General features: G+C 40.7%; 1 protein-coding gene across 9 annotated transcripts in view; it reads left to right on the top strand.

Annotated features, from left to right (window-relative positions):
• LOC124138395 (potassium channel subfamily T member 2-like) overlaps nt 1-18,878 on the top strand; it is a 175,255-nt gene that overhangs the window by 132,692 nt on the left and 23,685 nt on the right. For 6 of the 9 annotated variants that reach the window (XM_048388882.1, XM_048388880.1, XM_048388877.1 and 3 more), the window contains exons 10-19: nt 5,756-5,920; nt 7,276-7,412; nt 7,729-7,792; nt 8,979-9,087; nt 10,483-10,591; nt 11,850-11,999; nt 13,520-13,758; nt 14,698-14,947; nt 15,906-16,032; nt 18,181-18,353. In XM_048388882.1, the coding sequence (XP_048244839.1) occupies nt 5,756-5,920; nt 7,276-7,412; nt 7,729-7,792; nt 8,979-9,087; nt 10,483-10,591; nt 11,850-11,999; nt 13,520-13,758; nt 14,698-14,947; nt 15,906-16,032; nt 18,181-18,353 (1,523 nt within the window). The remainder of the gene's footprint in view (nt 1-5,755; nt 5,921-7,275; nt 7,413-7,728; nt 7,793-8,978; nt 9,088-10,482; nt 10,592-11,849; nt 12,000-13,519; nt 13,759-14,697; nt 14,948-15,905; nt 16,033-18,180; nt 18,354-18,878) is intronic. The other 3 variants (XM_048388883.1, XM_048388878.1, XM_048388876.1) reach the window with 1 other exon arrangement.

Below are 18,878 nucleotides of genomic sequence, written 5' to 3'. Positions count from 1 at the left end.
GACCAGTTGGAGTTGGTCAGAATAACTACAAAGGGTTGATTTGACAAGGTTCTGACCCTTAGAAGGAACTGATGAACTCTGGCTAAAAAGATGATCTGACCCCAAAAACTCTTGTTATGTGTGACAGGTGACATTTCTTACCATTGTGGTTGTGTTAATTTACTGCTGTTTTGAGTCAGAATAGTTTTTAGTCTGACATGAAATATATCAATACAAGTCAATAAAATTTCAAATCGCTGGGGCTTGTCGAGGAGTGTTAAGCTTTTTTATCATCTAAAACTGGCTCCCACAGGAGATATCGCTTGGATTAGATCAAGCGATATCTACACTCTAGATATCGCTTTAATGAAATTACATCACAATCCTTTGCAGACCATTGTGACGTCACTGGTTACCATGACGTCACAATCAAATGACATCACTAATGGCTCTGCTACTGAAGCTGTTAGCAGTACTTTTTACACTGAAGACACTGCTAATTACTGTCTACAAATTGAAAAAGTTGGAAGAATGATGTTGGATAATAAATAAAATCTCACCCTCGTGTCTTTTGATATCAAATATAACAACACTCGTTGATAAAAGTGGCAAAAATCCTCAGCAAGCCTCTGAATATTTCCACTTTTATCAACTCGTGTTGATATATTTGATATCAAAAGACACTCTGGTGAGATTCTATATATCAATGAGTGTTGATATCTTGAATATCAAAATATGAGCTGGAGTTTGAGTTATTTTTCATCCAAAATCATTCTTCCTACTTAATTTTTCGGTTTGTAAACATTTAGAACCGATGTCTTGATTGTAAGAAGTACACCTAACCAGCTTCAGTGGCAGAGAGATTAGTGGTGTCATTTGATTGTGAGGTCATGGCAACATGTCACAATGGCCTGCCAAGCATTTCATTATACAATGTAGCTTGATTTCACCCAAGCAATATCTTCTGCGGAAGCCTGTTTGGGATTATTTGATCCTTTGCATAATCACAAGAAATGTCTACCAAGAGCAGAGTCCCTTGCATGAGTCTGACTATATCATGAGCTTGTGTTTCTGAATAACTATCAAATAGTGATAATACTTGGTGTTTGTGAAAAGATGAGGATATCCTGCCCTACGAGTGGCACCTACCACAAACACATGCACAGGCAAGGCAATTGTTCAACTGAACAAACACAGGAACATATGGTACAAGACACAACAGAGAATCAGGCATCATTTGGGTCACTGATGCATCAATTTGGAAATGTCCTCCACATATCTATCATAAAACTTTTTAAATTCTTTTTTTTTTTTCTTTTTTTTTGAGTTGTAGGGTAAGACAGTATGCTGTCAAAACCTATTTCGGATTGCATAGAATGATACAGTACATTAGGTTGGATAACAACATTTTTGGAAACTTTACTAAGGCCTTGAATATTGTATCCCTGATCAAACAAGTTTTGAACAAGAATCATGCAATGCTCTCTTAAATCTCCTTCGAAAGCACATCCTCCTCGTACTTTAAAAGTTGTGAAATGTAGACACCAAAGGCTGGAGCTGCTGGAATACTGCTCGACATGAAGGGATAGTTGACTATTGGAAAGCTGAAGTCATCGCCGTTGTCATACAGTCTTGTGGGTAGCTTGTTGTCATTCAGAATATTTATCCACAGATCAAATATGAAAGAGAGGAGGCGGTATCACTGGTCACTTTTATCAAGATAGGTTTCAATGTCAACAACATACATAATTTCAGGTTTTTCTGCCACAATGTAATTGGATGAAACTCAACTCACTCACTCACTCACTCACTCACTCACTCACTCACTCACTCACTCACTCACTCACTCACTCACTCCCTTAACCGCCTCTGTGGTCTAATGGTAGAGCGTCCGCCCGGAGAGTGGAAGGTCCGGAGTTCGATCCCCAGCCGGGTCATACCCAAAGACGTTAAAAGATGGTACTTGTTGTTACCCTGTCTGGCACTCGGCATTAAGGGGCTAAAACGAGGACTGGTCGGCTCGGAGTCAGTATACTGTGTCTGAGTGGGGTATTCAAGTTAAACTGCAGCATGGTATCTCAGTATGATAGCACTATAAATCGGCATCAGTCCGGACTAGTACAAGCAGCCACACACACACATACACATACATGCACGTCACTATATAAGTGCAATAATCTTGGACGCAACGTTAAACCCCATTTCACCTCACCCCACCACTCACTCACTCACTTCTCACTCACTCACTCACTCACTCACTTCTCACTCACTCACTCACTCACTCACTCACTCACTCACTCACTTACACACTCCATAAAAATGGACAGTTGAAGAGACAAACTTGGAATTGCACATTTGTCAGATTCAGATCCACGACAGATTGGTGTTTAATCTCAGACCTGTGGCACAGCAACACTGTCCCCAATTACTACTGCTATTCTCAGCTACGTACACAGGTGATATTGAAGTCCGTGGCCTGGATCTGTGGCTTATTTCCTGTCAGGGGCAGATGTTACTGGCGTGTCCACTAATGTGTCCATTTATTATTAAGAAATGACATTCAGTCTGGGTTCAAGCTCATGAGTGAGAGGAGTTCTGCACTTGACTGGTGAGATGGAGATGGGGTTCACTTCTGACATGAAGCTATGTTGTTGAACGGGTCCAGGGTATTTAGGAAGAAAGAATAGTCATAATACCCTGGATGATCGAGGATGTGATGATTGCCACTCTGTTTTTGTGTTGGCATGTCTGATCATGGTAGTGAGAATACATAAATAAATAAATTAATAAATAAATAAATAAATAAATAAAGTAAACTACAGTTATAAAGGGACCACTAATTTTAGTTCGTCATAACCGTATTCCTGTATTTGTCATAAGCATATATACAACAAATGTTGGAACAAAATATTAGGGTCGTTATATCCGTCAGTTCATCATAAGTGTGTTCATTTTAAACATAGTAAACATAGTAAACATAAATAAATAAATAAATAAATAAATAAATAAATAAATAAATAAATAAATAAATAAATAAATAAATAAGAGGATGGATTGATGGAGGGGTGCAGCGTTCTGTTCACCAAGGGAGTGAATGGATGGATGGATGGATGAATGGGATATTCCTGAGGAGACACCACATGAATCTGGATCCCTAGAAACGCACAGGTGTTAATTTTTTGGAATGCGGTAACCCAGCCACGTAGTCTCCACGCCTAACGTTAGTTAACTTCTGTTCTACATATTACCATTCTATTTCAGGTTAGCCAATGATTATTTATTGTCCAGTTTACTACCGTAAGCCTTTATATTGTATTGACCATCATAACTGCTCCATTACCCCAGGACAGAATAGCAAGCAGCCATTGATATGCCTATGGTGTAGTTTCCCGTACTATCGGAGAATCTCAATTAACGGGGCTCTTCTCATTAATGGCTGAGTTATCTCCCCTTGCCCTAGTTTGATTCAGCCTTAAATAATGTATTGTCCACTTAAGGCTCTAAGCTGTCCGTTAGTGTTTCAAAATCTTGTGGAAACTTTCTCGAACTGGCAGTCCAATTTCTGAGATCACGCCTCTTTTCACAAGGAATGTAAATGTGGATTTTAGATCAACCTGTCTGAAAACTACAGACTCTCATCCTTCTTCTATGAAAGGATGAAGGAGTGCTGAGAAAGGTCAAATGTCCAGATGCTCTTGTCCCTGATAATGGATGAAGCACAGAACGGAATTCAAGTGAACAAAACATTTTTAACTGATAGAGAGCCTGAACAAGCCTGACCATATCTCAAAATATACAATTGCGTGGATCGATGCTCATGATATCAATTACTGGATTGTCTGGTCCAGACTCGATTGTTTACAGACCGCAGTCATATAGCGTGAATATTGCTGAGTGCGGCGTTAAACATAAAAAACAAAAAAACAAGTCATATGCCCTCGCCACATACACATTTTACATTTATATATCCTAACGTACCCTGTTTTCGAATAGTTAAGATGGCATTGCTGATGGATGAGTGAATCAAAATTCAAGTTCAGCTTCATACCAGTAGGTAATGTCTTTAACAATAGGGGGGCACGGGTGGCCCAGTCGTCTAAGGCGCCGCGATTCGCTGTGCAGAGTTGCGTCCCTTGGGCACGCCAGAAACCTATGATTGTGGGTTCGAATCCTGGTTCGCCCCAATTATGTTTCTAGGTTTGTCAGCACCATACCCTTGCTCATGGGTTTCACCGAAGTGGTAAACGTCTGAGACCTGCATCACTTCGGGCTTTCCTCCCACATTAAGCTGACACGCCGTGATATAACTGGAATAATGTTAAAAGCGGCATTAAACCCAACTCACTCATTCACTTTAACAATAGAAGTCTGCAACATTCCAAGAGAAAGAATTTCTCATTAAAAGACATGACCTCCATTGCCCTGTCTGTAAACTCCCACTGCACTCGAGTCACGTCACCTGATTGTTTTGTTACTTTATTCACATAATTGAAAGTTTCAAACCTATTCACAAAATGTGAATATTTGTCAAATTATAGTGTTCACCCTATTTTACTATTCATTTCATCATGACACGCACACCAAGATTCTGAATGACGACGGAATGTTACTTACAGGTGTACAGTACTTCACATGAACCCAATGTTGACAGGCTGAATGTGTGCACTCTCAAGGCAGCTTTGATGACGTCACACCTCTTGTTATATCACAACAAATCACTCCATGTATCGTATTAAAATAATTGTCGTTCGAAAATAGGTTACTGGACAGGAAGGGTTACCTACAACATAAACTACTACATAAACTGACCAGTGAAGATCCGGGTAAGAACTGGTCTATCACCCATGCTTGTCGTCAGAGGCGACTAACAGGATCGGGTGGTCAGTCTCGCTGACTTGGTTGATGCATGTCATCGTATCCCAATTGCGTGGATCGATGCTAATGATGTCAATCACTTAATTGTCTGGTCCAGACTCGATTATTTACAGACCGCCGTCATATAGCTTGAATATTGCTGAGTGCGGCGTTAAACAACAAACAAACAAACTACATAAACTGGAAGTAGAGGGACATGAACTGTAGCATCTCCATTGCAATTGTCCTAGTTCACTATCGTTTAGATTAAAGAAACATGTTTACTGAGTCACTTTGTATACATGTCAGCAAGTATATATAATTTTCACACTTAAATATGCAAGAAAAACAATAAGTTCTTAAGTGAAATTTTGAAGATTTGAAACTTTTATGAATGCTTCTTTGCGTTTGAGGATTCCCAAGCGTCTTATATCTCATTGTCTGTCTCTAGTGGGATTTTATGAAAGCTTCAGTGTTATGTACTGTGCACAGTGGCGAGTCTGCCATAAAGTTAGGGATATCCCTATTACTGTTATGGTATTGGTTTGGTATTGTTGTTCCAGAAGATCAATCTTTGGTTATAATCATTTACAAACATTCTGTGTATTTTACCTTTCATCTTCCAAGTCCTAGTTCCTGCTTGTATCATGATTGAACATTTTCTTATTCCTTTTGTTTGGGGGAACTGAAATGCCCTAATATTCAACCCTATCAGTATACAGAAGATGACAGAGCTATTGTCTTTGATTAATGCTAGTGTCTAATCGGTCAAAATGTAGCAACTGTTTGTTGCAAGAACATTTAGGATCTTAGGATTCTGGCATGCCTAAGGGAGACAACTATGCACCACAAGTTGCAGTGCCATTGATGATCAGGCCTCCCGTGCCCCTGACCTGACTAATCATTCCTGTTTTCCTTGCAGTTTGAACAGCTTGCGTATACCTGGTTAGAGAGACAGAAGCTTGGGGGAACGTACAGCAGCCATCGTGCCCAGACGGAGCGCCACGTGGTCGTGTGCACCACCACCCTGCACTCCGACACCATCATGGACTTCCTGAATGAGTTCTACGCCCATCCACTTCTGCAGGTCAGTTTGAAGGATCTCATCTCACTGGTAAAATACATGCATAACAACTGGTCAATAAAATTTTCATCAATTTTATGTACCCTGCTACTGGAATAAATATACCATGTCGTCATGGCAACATGTTGACCTCTGTAATCTCTGCAATTCAAGCTCCTTACATTGAAATTACATCGTGGAATGTATATCAACATTGCCTTTAGATGTACGTGATTCACAAACAATGTGTAAACAAATTGTCTGGCAGCTGGGTGACAAACAAACCATGGGCGGGTCCAGCATTTTTAAATTGGCGGGGTCCAAAATATCAAAATACTCTCTTCCTACAACATACTACTGCCTAAAACATACAACTGCCTACAACATACAACTGCCTACAACATACAACTGCCTACAACAACATAAAACTGCCCACAACATACAACTGCCTACAACATACAACTGCCTACAACATACCACTGCCCACAACATACAACTGCCTACAACATACTACTGCCTACAACATACAACTGCCTACAACATATCTCTGTTTGTTTTGAAATTGTGGAACACTATAAACATGGTGTTAAGATAAATGTGTGTATTTTATTTTTGCCCCGGGGTACACAGCCACACAGCGGGTACATCATAACGTATCCCTCTTGTGATGAGGCTACAACTAATAATAAATACTTTTTCTATTGAGCTTCCAGAAACCATAATTTCAACCAATCAGTAATGAGTATGAGCAATAATACCCTTTAATAGCATTTACTGAAAACTGCCCCGTAATATCATGATGGGGACTCCATTAATGGGCTTCACACATTGTACCCATGTGGGTCATCGAAACCTGGGACTTTGGCCTAATGAGTGAACATTTTAACTCCAAGGATGAGAAACCCCAGCACCGCTTACAACAATCACTGGTTTCTGTGGACCATTCTAACCCTGTATCCCTACATGGAGCTGTGATTTATCATCCAAAACTGGCTCCCACAGGAGATATCGCTTGGGTGAGATCAAGCCATATCTACACTGTAGATATCGCTGCAATGAAATTGCATCACAATCCTTTGCAGACCATTGTGATGTCATTGGTTACCATGACGTCACAATCAAATGACATCACTAATGGCTCTGCTACTGAAGCTGTTAGCAGTACTTTTTACACTTCAGACACTGCTTATTACTGTCTACAAACTGAAAAAGTTGGAAGAATGATGTTGGATGATAAATAAAATCTCACCCTCGTGTCTTTTGATACCAAATATATCAACACTCGTTGATATATTTGATATCAAAAGACAATCTGGTGAGATTCTCTATATCACAGACTGTGGCCTAAACCAGCATTGACTTTCTCCTCCGTGTTGCAGGACTACTTTGTGGTGCTGTTGTCGCCGTGTGAGCTGGACTCGACCATGAAGATGCTGCTGCAGGTGCCCATCTGGGCACAGCGGGTCATCTATGTCCAGGGTTCAGCTCTCAAATACACTGATCTTGCCCGGTGCAGGTAAACCGATACTTCCATAACTGTGGAACATATTATGTGCAACCAGGAACAGAGGAGTCCATGTAACACAACTTCTTGTTGCTCATCATCTTACCTTTAAGTCTGGCTCAACCTGAAATATTTTTACATTTTTTGCATGCTATAATTTCACACTCTCAGAGTTATTTTTAATTCTGAAGTAGCAACTTTTTTTGACAATTTGTATTTGAAGACCACTTACTTTTTTCACCTGCTTCTATAAAAGTGTCTTGTCTCCATCCTCTACCTGCACCTGAGTATCAGTGGAGAACTTCATGATTCTATTTTTACCTTCCAGGATGCAGGAAGCTGAGGCATGTTTTGTATTGGCAGGACGAAACCATAGCAACAAGATGACTTCTGTAAGTGTATCACATTCTCCAGACTTCTTTATCATAATGAATAACCTTAGACATTATACAGGGTCCTTACAGACTTTAAGTCACCAAATTCAAGGCCTTTTCAAGCCTCCCTCCCCAATCATACAAGGTGATGCCAATATATCACTTTGTAAACTTACCAGTACTTGTTAAAAAGTTGTTGTTTTCTAAATGTCTACTTCACATTTATCACCGTGAATGGTATTCTGTTGATGCAAGGTATGATTTTTCAAACTAAATTTGAAGTTCAGTGTCCATACTAAATTATCTTCTTCAAACATTTTTAAACTATTAAAACGTGTATTAATACTGAGGTAATTTGCTTGATATAGGAATTAGTGAGGAAAAATCAACACCTTTTCAAGGCATTTTTCCAATTTCAAGAAGAATAGAAATTTGAAGCCTGTGTGAACCTATACTGATTGCCCCAGTCGGTTCAGGCAACATTTCTTTAATTTGGACATTGATCAACACATGAATATAGATCAAGATCTGTTTATACATCCGATTCATTGGGCACCTTCAAGTGGACAAAAGGTCCACAGTTCTCAATGCTTTGGTGCCAACCAAATGAGTCATGTAATTACAAAGTGGGACCTAGATGATTGTATGTGGTTTGGTAAGCCTCAGAATTTTTGTTTTTTGAGACTATTCCAGAGGACTAGTTTAGACCATATTTTTATAGTCCTCAGAGATAATAGGTGCTCCTGCTTGTAGAAAAAAATGGTTACCATATTTACTTTTCTGTCAGTATATTCGTTTTTTTAAAGCAAAATTTAAGCTTTGAGAACTGGTTCAGAATTAAATCGCTCAAATGTGACTAGTCAATGAGGACTATCATCATTGGGTATATACTTGTCCTAGACACAATTTAGTAGCCTCAGGCTAGCAGACTATCAGGAATTTCGAAGGCTGCTAGATTATGTTTGATAAGTCGCACTGATAAAGCTTGAATATTGCTGACTGTGATTCTCTTACTCACTCGGGGCGGTCGGGTAGCCTAGTGGTTAAAGCGTTGGCTCGTCACGCTGCTGACCCGGGTTCGATTCCCGACATGGGTACAATGTGTGAAGCCCATTTCTGATGTCCCCCGCTGTGATATTGCTGGAATATTGCTAAAAGCGGCGTAAAACCATACTCACTCACTCTTACTCACTCACTCTTTCAGGACCAGCACACCATCCTGAGGTCTTGGGCCGTCAAGGACTTTGCCCCAACTTGCCCACTCTATGTCCAGATATTTCGTCCAGAGAACAAGTTTCATGTCAAATTTGCTGGTAAGTCTTTCCTGGCAACATTTCAGATGTCAAGGCACTGGTGAGCCTGCCTTTAGGTGGATGCAGAATAACGTGCAAGCCTTCATCACTTATATATAGTGTGCACTCACCCATCCCACCTCTCCTTCAGGAACCAACAGATTCATATACAGTAGAACACGGATATAACGAACACAGATACAGCAAACAAACGGATACAACGAACTGTTAAAAAATCCCTGATTTATCTCCTATATAATATCATATAAAATTTACGTATATAACGAACTCTCTACAGCGAACTAACGGATACAGCGAACTGATATCTGATCACCGACAAGCCCATCTATCACTAATTAGTGACGTGTATAGTGAACTGAGAAATCTCACTCAGTGTCAAGTGTCACTGACAATTGGCTGTGCGCAATCAGTGGTGAATCAAAACAATGGCGGCGAATCAATACAATCAGCAGTGACAGATCAACCTTGTTTAATTTGCATTGTGTTAATCTTACCTGTACATGTTATCTTGTCTGTAAAACAAACATTAAATATAAAAAAATTACGAGATTGTGTCCAAGTGTCAGATCACTTGCATATGCTATCACGGTGGGCAATAGTAAGAGGAAAGCTCTAGTAAGACACGAAATTGAGAATTATTAATGCTGTTGATCCAAGATGGCGGACGTTTCCAAGCGAAAACGTGTATAATGAACAACGGATATAACGAACTGATTTCTCTGGTCCCTTGTAGTTGGTTATATCCGTGTTCTACTGTAAGTAAGAAAATGTACAACTTTATGGATAACGACTTCTGGATTATGGCATGTAGCGACTTTCGATGTAGATTCTAACATCGTCATCAAGTTGGAGTAACGTTGAAACATCACTTTATGCCAAAAAATAGAAGTTGTTGTCCATAGAGTTGTATGTTTTCTTACTTACTCACCAACTTCTAGAATGCCAATCAAACGGTTACATTCATATAATTTTGAATAATGACCTATAGTGGCACTTGTTTTACTTGTTAGAATGCATGTTCAGAATGGCCAGTGAATTCCTAGCTCATCAACTGCAGCAAAAATAATGTGACATTATCATAATGATTTGATGAATTTGTGAATTCTTTCTATAAACATAAATGTTAAGTACATGTATGTAGTGTTTGTCATGAATCATTTGTACAGGTGAGCTACAGTGTTGTTTACAAGGTGGCTTGATTCCTATTTACATTTCATTCTTAATCTGGCAAAGACTATGCAGGTTAAAATAATACACTTGCAACTGACCATTGAAACAAGCCTTGTGTACAAAAACCTGACAAGAAGCAAATCTGGACATGGGTTATTGGATGATGAAGGTAAGGACAAGCTTTTATATTGCTTTTAAAATAGGTGTGTTCAATGTGTGTTTCAGACCACGTTGTGTGTGAGGATGAGTTCAAGTACGCCCTACTTGCCAACAACTGTCTGTGCCCGGGAATTTCTACGTTTGTCACACTACTGCTACATACGTCTAGAGGACAGTGAGTACACGCACCCTTCTATATAGCAGTTGGGGGGCACGGGTGGCCCAGTCCTCTAAGGCGCCGCGATTCGCTGTGCAGAGTTGCGTCCCCTGGACACGCCAGAAACCTATGATTGTGGGTTCGAATCCCGGTTCACCCCAATTATGTTTCTAGGTTAGTCAGCACCATACCCGTGCTCGTGGGTTTCACCGCAGTGGTAAACGTCTGAGACCTGCATCACTTCGGGCTTTCCTCCCACATTAAGCTGACACGCCGTGATATGACTGTAATACTGTTAAAAGCGGCGTTAAACCAAACTCACTCACTCACTATATAGCAGTCACTGGATATAGCAGTCACTGGATAGCTGTGGATGTCAATATTACAACTCACCATTCAGGTTTTGTTATTTTTTGTGCGTTTACTAATCTTCAAACCATAAAAATCAGGAATGCTAAAAACAAATTGTTCCATTATCAGATGCGAGTGGTCTTTGCTCGCATTAATTAACTTCGCATTTATGTCTCGAAAATGACTATAAACAATAAGACGGCCTTACTGGACACTTTGGATAGCGGAAATACCAACTTGAACACAATAAACACAGACATGGTTTATTGAGCAGCAGTTGTAACAAGTATATAACAATGTCATTCAAAGAATAGGAATTACACAATGGATACCGGTGAGTTATGGTCATCAGTTCTACCCACTCGTGACAGCTTGTTGACACCTTCTCCGTATACCAATCAGTGAACTGTTGTTGGTTCAATTATTTTATTGCCTTTAACTTCCTTAATGCCAGTCAACAGAGTAAACATATAAACTGTGTGATGGTTTTAGGAATATCGCATTGATATTGAGTCTCATTTTTGGCTTTGGTCAGCAGTTGTATTAATTTGGAGATGCATTAATTTCCAGATTTACAGTATTAATCTTACTGTTGACCAATTGTTTGAAGGGATAAAATCGGTAAACAAACCGTAGTAAACAAACTAATGATAGACTCAGGCAGTACTTGTAATTTCAATTCAAATCATATTAAACCAACTTTGCCAGTTTGAAATTTATTTTGGATGTACTAGTCCAGCAGTTATTGACACAGGTTACAACTTTTAGACCCAGACAGAGTACAAATGATGGAGTGCATATGTGGTAATGAGATGCTCAATATCAATACACAGTAGACACCTACACCTGTAATTATATATTGCCATAGCATTGTGATGACAAATGTATGCACATGTAGTTATCTATGTTTCCCTGTTCCTCCCAGAGAGGGCCAGACATCGTCGGAGGAGTGGCAGCAGCTGTATGGCCGGTGTTCTGGCAACGAGATCTACCACATACAGCTGGGAGACAGCAAGTTCTTCGGGGAGTACTGTGGCAAGAGCTTCACATATGCGTCCTTCCATGCCCATAGGAAGTAAGTGCCCTGATATAAATACTTCATTCCATGCCCATAGGAAGTAAGTCTCCTCATGTATGATGTTTTATTCCATGCCCATAGGAAGTAAGTCTCCTCATGTATGATGTTTTATTCCATGCCCATAGGAAGTAAGTCTCCTCATGTATGATGTTTTATTCCATGCCCATAGGAAGTAAGTCTCCTCATGTAAGATGTTTTATTTCATGCCCATAGGAAGTATGTCTCCTCATGTAAGATGTTTTATTCCATGCCCATAGGGAGTATGTCTCCTCATGTAAAATGTTTTATTCCATGTCCATAGGAAGTAAGTCTCCTCATGTAAGATATGTTTTATTCCATGTCCATAGGGAGTAAGTCTCCTCATGTATGATGTTTTATTCCATGCCCATAGGAAGTAAGTCTCCTCATGTAAGATGTTTTATTTCATGCCCATAGGAAGTATGTCTCCTCATGTAAGATGTTTTATTCCATGCCCATAGGGAGTATGTCTCCTCATGTAAAATGTTTTATTCCATGTCCATAGGAAGTAAGTCTCCTCATGTAAGATATGTTTTATTCCATGTCCATAGGGAGTAAGTCTCCTCATGTATGATGTTTTATTCCATGCCCATAGGAAGTAAGTCTCCTCATGTATGATGTTTTATTCCATGCCCATAGGAAGTAAGTCTCCTCATGTATGATGTTTTATTCCATGCCCATAGGAAGTAAGTCTCCTCATGTAAGATGTTTTATTTCATGCCCATAGGAAGTATGTCTCCTCATGTAAGATGTTTTATTCCATGCCCATAGGGAGTATGTCTCCTCATGTAAAATGTTTTATTCCATGTCCATAGGAAGTAAGTCTCCTCATGTAAGATATGTTTTATTCCATGTCCATAGGGAATATGTTCCTCATGTAAGACATGTTTTATTCCATGTCCATAGGAAGTATGTCTCCCCATGTAAGATGTTTTATTCTATGTCCATAGGAAGTAAGTCTCCTCATATAAGATGTTTTGTTCCATGCCTATAGGAAGTAAATCTACTGATGATATTTGTTTTATTCCATGTCCATAGGAAGTCAGTCTTCTGATTATATGTTTTATTCCATCCCAAAAGGAAGTAAGCCCCTAGATGAAAGATGTTTTATTTCATGCCCTAAAGATGTAATCTTCCTGATGATATATGTTTTATTCCATGCCCATAGGAAGTAAGTCTCCTGAAGATATATGCTTTATTCCATGCCCATAGTTATGATGAATCTCCTAAAACATATGGTTTCCCATATTCATTCCAAAAGGAAGTTACCAGGGTATGAAACTCCCAAAAATTTCAGCCAGACCACAGGACTGGCTAGCTGAAATACTTCCCAGCCCTGACCAAAACCTGCCTGCCCACTATAATCATATATTTCTCAGGATAAGCTAACGGGGTTTCTCGGATGGTCGGGCAGGCAGGTATTTCAAACACTGAAGTTTGACTGTTGTGAAAGTAAGGAAACAAGGATGCACCTGTGAGCAACTCTGAGGCTATTGTAGGTATGGAGTGAGTCTGGTGGGGATGCAGAAGGATGTGCCGGGCTCCACCATCCAGCTGAACCCCGGCCCACGCCACATCATGAGGCAGTCCGACATCTGCTTCTACATGAACATCACCAAGGAGGAGAACTCCAACTTCATCCTGGCCCACCCAAACCAGGAGGAAAAGACGGAGAAGAACAGGCTGCCCCATGGGGCAGAGCAGGCTTCCAGGGTGGCCAGTATGATTGCCAGTGTTGGTGAGTGCACAGTATGATCTAGTGTGGGTGAGTGGACAGTATGATTGTCAGTGTTGGTGAGTGGACAGTATGATTGTCAGTGTGGGTGAGTTGCCAGTATGATTGCCAGTGTTGGTGAGTGGACAGTATGATCTAGTGTGGGTAAGTTGCCAGTATGATTGTCAGTGTGGGTGAGTGGACAGTATGATCTAGTGTGGGTGAGTTGCCAGTATGATTGTCAGTGTGGGTGAGTGGACAGTATGATCTAGTGTGGGTGAGTTGCCAGTATGATTGTCAGTGTGAGTGTGTGGACAGTATGATCTAGTGTGGGTGAGTTGCCAGTATGATTGTCAGTGTGGGTGTGTGGACAGTATGATCTAGTGTGGGTGAGTTGCCAGTATAATTGTCAGTGTGGGTGTGTGGACAGTATGATCTAGTGTGGGTGAGTGGACAGTAGGATCTAGTGTGGGTGAGTTGCCAGTATGATTGTCAGTGTGGGTGTGTGGACAGTATGATCTAGTTTGGGTGAGTGGACAGTAGGATCTAGTGTGGGTGAGTTGCCAGTATGATCTAGTGTGGGTGAGTGGACAGTAGGATCTAGTGTGGGCGAGTTGCCAGTATGATTGTCAGTGTGGGTGAGTGGACAGTATGATCTAGTGTGGGTGAGTGGACAGTATGATCTAGTGTGGATGAGTGGACAGTATGATCTAGTGTGGGTGAGTGGACAGTATGATCTAGTGTGGGTGAGTTGCCAGTGTGGGAGAGTTAAATCTCATTAAAATCAGAACTTGGTGCTTGCTACTGCTGCACATAGATCTGAGGACATTCCATTACAGGTCATGTCAGAACGACCTTTCATCTGACCAATCAGACCATTGCTTACCAGATTACGAAACTGAAAGTCCTAAGGCGTTTTCTAATCAACTCCCCTAAAAACCAAACCAAATTGACCAATTTCAGGAACTGTTGCGCTGGAACTTCAACACACACGTATCGACAGTGAAGCCGAGAACATGACCCGTCAAGGGAGCAAGCGAACCCGCCTGAGCCTGCCGAAAGGCCTCAACATCCAGAGCCTCCAGAAGAGGCCCAGCATAGCCCCTGTACCAGCCTTCCTCGACTCCAGCGACATCCAGATCAACCTGACAGGGTCCGACTCCGAGTCGGATGATGACACTGCCCATGAGGAGGAGTATGATGAGTACCCAGAGTGAGTGCAGGCAGTGACGGGATATTAGGGCGTCAACAATAACAATAACAATATAAAAAAGTTCAGTTTGTGGTAGAGTGGCTGAACTGACTATATAAGAGTTTCAGTGTGTTGGGTATAAGTAAAATTATTTTTAAAAAAACAGTTTTATTTAATTATTGTAAATACGACATTAAATATGACCAATTTATTAATCGACTGTCCGTAATAATCTGGCCCCGTATCAAAAAGAAGCACTGGAGGTCAAATACAGGTTTAGCTATACATCTGTTCCGGGCCAGCTTTTGTGCATGATTGCATTCCTTACAATGCAATCACAACAAGGCGATAGACAACTTATTAGAGCATGGATCATGTTTTCTTTTTACTTCAACATTTTTAGCTTTTTCTTGATGTTCTTGACTGGTACTACTTGGGGACTCATAGTTTAGGTAGACAGTTAATAAATATGTCATTAAATACCAGTAGGTGTTGCCTCGGGCCAATACAGCCTGCCTCGAGCAAATAGGACTGACCGAAGACCTATAGCAAGGCCAATATTAAAACACCCTATTGTAACATTACAGGTATATTATTTTCATGGGCCAACCATAAAGTTTTAATACTTTGTATCTTTATATTTCGTAATATGTTTTGGCAATGTTTATGTCAAATTCTTCTCAGGAAATAATGTCAAATCAACATTTTGCAAAAAAATAATATTTGTTTAGTTTGCCTCCTAATTCTTGGCATATTGGCAAAGAAACTATGTACATAATAATTGGTTCTGGCTTTAAAGTGTATAAAGATAAATTTTTAAATGTATATATTATTATCAACATTGTTTTTCTTTGCCACACTGTTAACATTCAATGTTTACTCTGCAGGAAAAACAAAAACTGACAATAATCATTAATATATATGTTTGTTGTGTTTTTATTGTTAGAATAATTATTCCAAGTTCTAATTATGTTTTCAGGTATGTGCGGGGTTTCCCACCAGTGACGCCCTACGTGGGCACGAGCCCAACCCTATGTCACTTGATGAGAGAGAAGCGCCCTCTGTGTTGTCTGCAACTCATGCAGGTACAACCTACGTATCACGCAGTTCAGTACAATTTTGACTCATATTGATGGATACGTGTTGTTATCGTAATGGTGCAGTCGATGTCCGTTCGTCCGTCGCTCTCTGCTTTTTCTTCTGCACTGTGGTGACAAGCTTCTTTCTTGCACCAGCGGGGATTTGCCACAGTGGGGATTTGCCACAGCAGGGATTTGCCACAGTGGGGATTTGCCACAGCAGGGATTTGCCACAGTGGGGATTTGCCACAGTGCGGATTTGCCACAGTGGGGATTTGGCTGCAGCAGGGATTTTGCCACAGTGTTTAGTGAAATTGTCTTGCTAGAAATGGTTGGCATACATTCCTTGTGAAAAATGAAAGAAATGGGAGTATTGCTGAAGAGAATGGGTTAGGATTATGGAGCTTTCTGGAAGGGACTTGTTGTACAGTTGATATTATAAGGCAGGACTTGTTGATGTTGTAAGGTAGGACTTGTTGTACAATTGATGTTAAAAGAAAGGACTAGTTGTACAGTTGATGTGAAACCCACGAGCATGGGTATGGTGCTGACAAACCTAGAAACATAATCAGGGCAAACCGGGATTCAAACCCACAATCATATGTTTCTGGCGTGCCCAAGGGATGCAACACTGCACAGTGAATCGTGGCGCCTTAGACGACTGGGCCACCCGTGCCCCCCTATGACAGTCTGTGACATTGGCCACCAGTCTGAAGCCAGTGTCTAGTAAACTATGGTCAGCTCAGCTGATAATAGTGCATATAATGACACTCCTATTGACTGAAAAATTCACCAAGAGACCTAGTTCACCTAGTCTCCAAAGAATTTGGTACAGACGACCCTCTTTGCCAGAAACAAAAGGTCACGCTGACCCCTAAGATTTGGCGGGCTCGTAGGGACCACCCAAGAGATAAATGTTGATTAGAACATCATGATCATCTGTAGATCTTCTCTAAGTCTCCATGTAGTCTCTGTAGTATTGTAATTGTTCTTTGTTCTACACATAGTTGCACATTTCCGTCATCTCAAGTAGAGCTGAGCTACACACAGGGAACTAGTGCTTTGGGTCTTTCGTGTCAGCCTTTGTATAAACCAGCTCTCTCTTGTGCCTCTGTTTGGTCTGTGTAGTCTTGTACTGCTGTGGCCACATTGCAAGGCAGTGGTATTATTGCGATGTCAGCTTCTTTACTTTGTTATCACATGTTTCAATTCAGTTTGTTGAAGGACTAGGTTACAAACATATGTTTTTATAATCTTGGTAACAGATTAAATATGGTCTGCATTTGCACTGCATTCGTTGTGTTATGGTTCATGATTAAGGCTACAGGTAAGTGACGAAACTAAGGTAATGTGCGTGTAAAGAAATACTTCAGAAATAACTATGATGAGTTCTATATTCTTCCTTCAAAGACGCCACATGTTTCTTATGCCACAAAAGCAACATCTACAGATGTGTTTGATATGAAACTTCAATGCCAGAGAATAATCAATTATCAGCTGAATACAGATTCCATATACTTGAGCGGCAGCATGGGGGTGAAAATTATATGAATGGATCACTGAAAATCAGTGATGACACCAGGTGTTCATGAAAAGCACCTGCCCTTCACAAAAATTTTCATTAAAAAGTAACTGTTGATTTGTTGGCTAAGAAAGTGTTGAGGAGTAGTCAGATGTTCCCAGATTGTGGCCATATTTTGTCAGAACCTTATCTGTGCTTATGAATTTCACTAAGGTGGTAAAATTCAATGACATGGATCACTTTTTACTTTTTTCCCACATGAAGCTAACATGCCGATATGCCATGTTCGCCATAATAAGCGCCCTGGACACTTAGAAAATTGACAGAGGGGGCGCCAATTAAAACCATACACAACCAGTTAAATTTCTCATCAGAAATCAAGCAGAAGTTAACAAACTTAGTTGAAACATTGATGTAACAAGTTTCAACCCCTTCTGCTTTGCTGTTTTCTGTGTTTGATAGAAAGTATGGACTGTCATGGAAGTTTTCAGTCTCAGTTGGGGCACTTATAAAGATTGGCCCAGAAGTTGGTCATGGGGCACTTTTTTAGCAGTGCGCTTATTATGTCGAATACAGTACCTGTAAAAAATACCATTCAAAATGGCAATTTTAAATCATGACAAATGTATAATCCAATATGGCCGCTACTTCAGGTCTGCGATCACTGTGATGCTAAGAGCTGCAAGGAGTACAACTGGCCCAACCCTGCGGTGATTGTGGCTGCTGACTATGCCAGCAATGGCCTCTATAATTTCATTGTGCCTCTACGATCTCATGCTCGCCCCAAGAAGTCACTCAGTCCAATCGTCCTGCTTCTTGAAACTGAGTGAGTATTATACGCCATATTAAAGATAATGTTGAGGATATGCTTCTGATGTGTCTCTCAGTTTGACCGCCTCCGTGGTCTAGTGGTGAAGCATCAGTCCGGAGAGTGGAAGGTCCGTGTTCGAACCCCGTCCGTGTCATACCCAAAGATATTTAAAGATGGTACTTGTTCGTACCTTGTCTGGGGCAAGGCATTAAAGGGCTAAAACAAGGACTGGTCGGCTCGGAGTCAGTATGCTGTGTCTGAGTGGGGTATTCATGTTAAACTGCGGCATGGTATCTCAGTGTGCTAGCACTATACATCGGCACTAATCTGGACAAGTACAAGCAGCCACACGCGCGCACACACACACACACACACACACACACACACACACACACACACACACACACACACACACACACACACACACACACACACACACACACACACACGTGCATGCACGCCATTAATTCAGTGCAATAATCTAGGACATGACGTTAAACACCATTTCACCTCACCTCACCACCTGTCCCTCAGTTTAGT

Source organism: Haliotis rufescens, unplaced genomic scaffold, assembly GCF_023055435.1.
Source record: "Haliotis rufescens isolate VD_foot unplaced genomic scaffold, xgHalRufe1.0.p SCAF_8, whole genome shotgun sequence".
Classification (NCBI taxonomy): Eukaryota; Metazoa; Mollusca; class Gastropoda; order Lepetellida; family Haliotidae; genus Haliotis; species Haliotis rufescens.
This window is presented reverse-complemented; position numbering and strand designations above follow the sequence as displayed.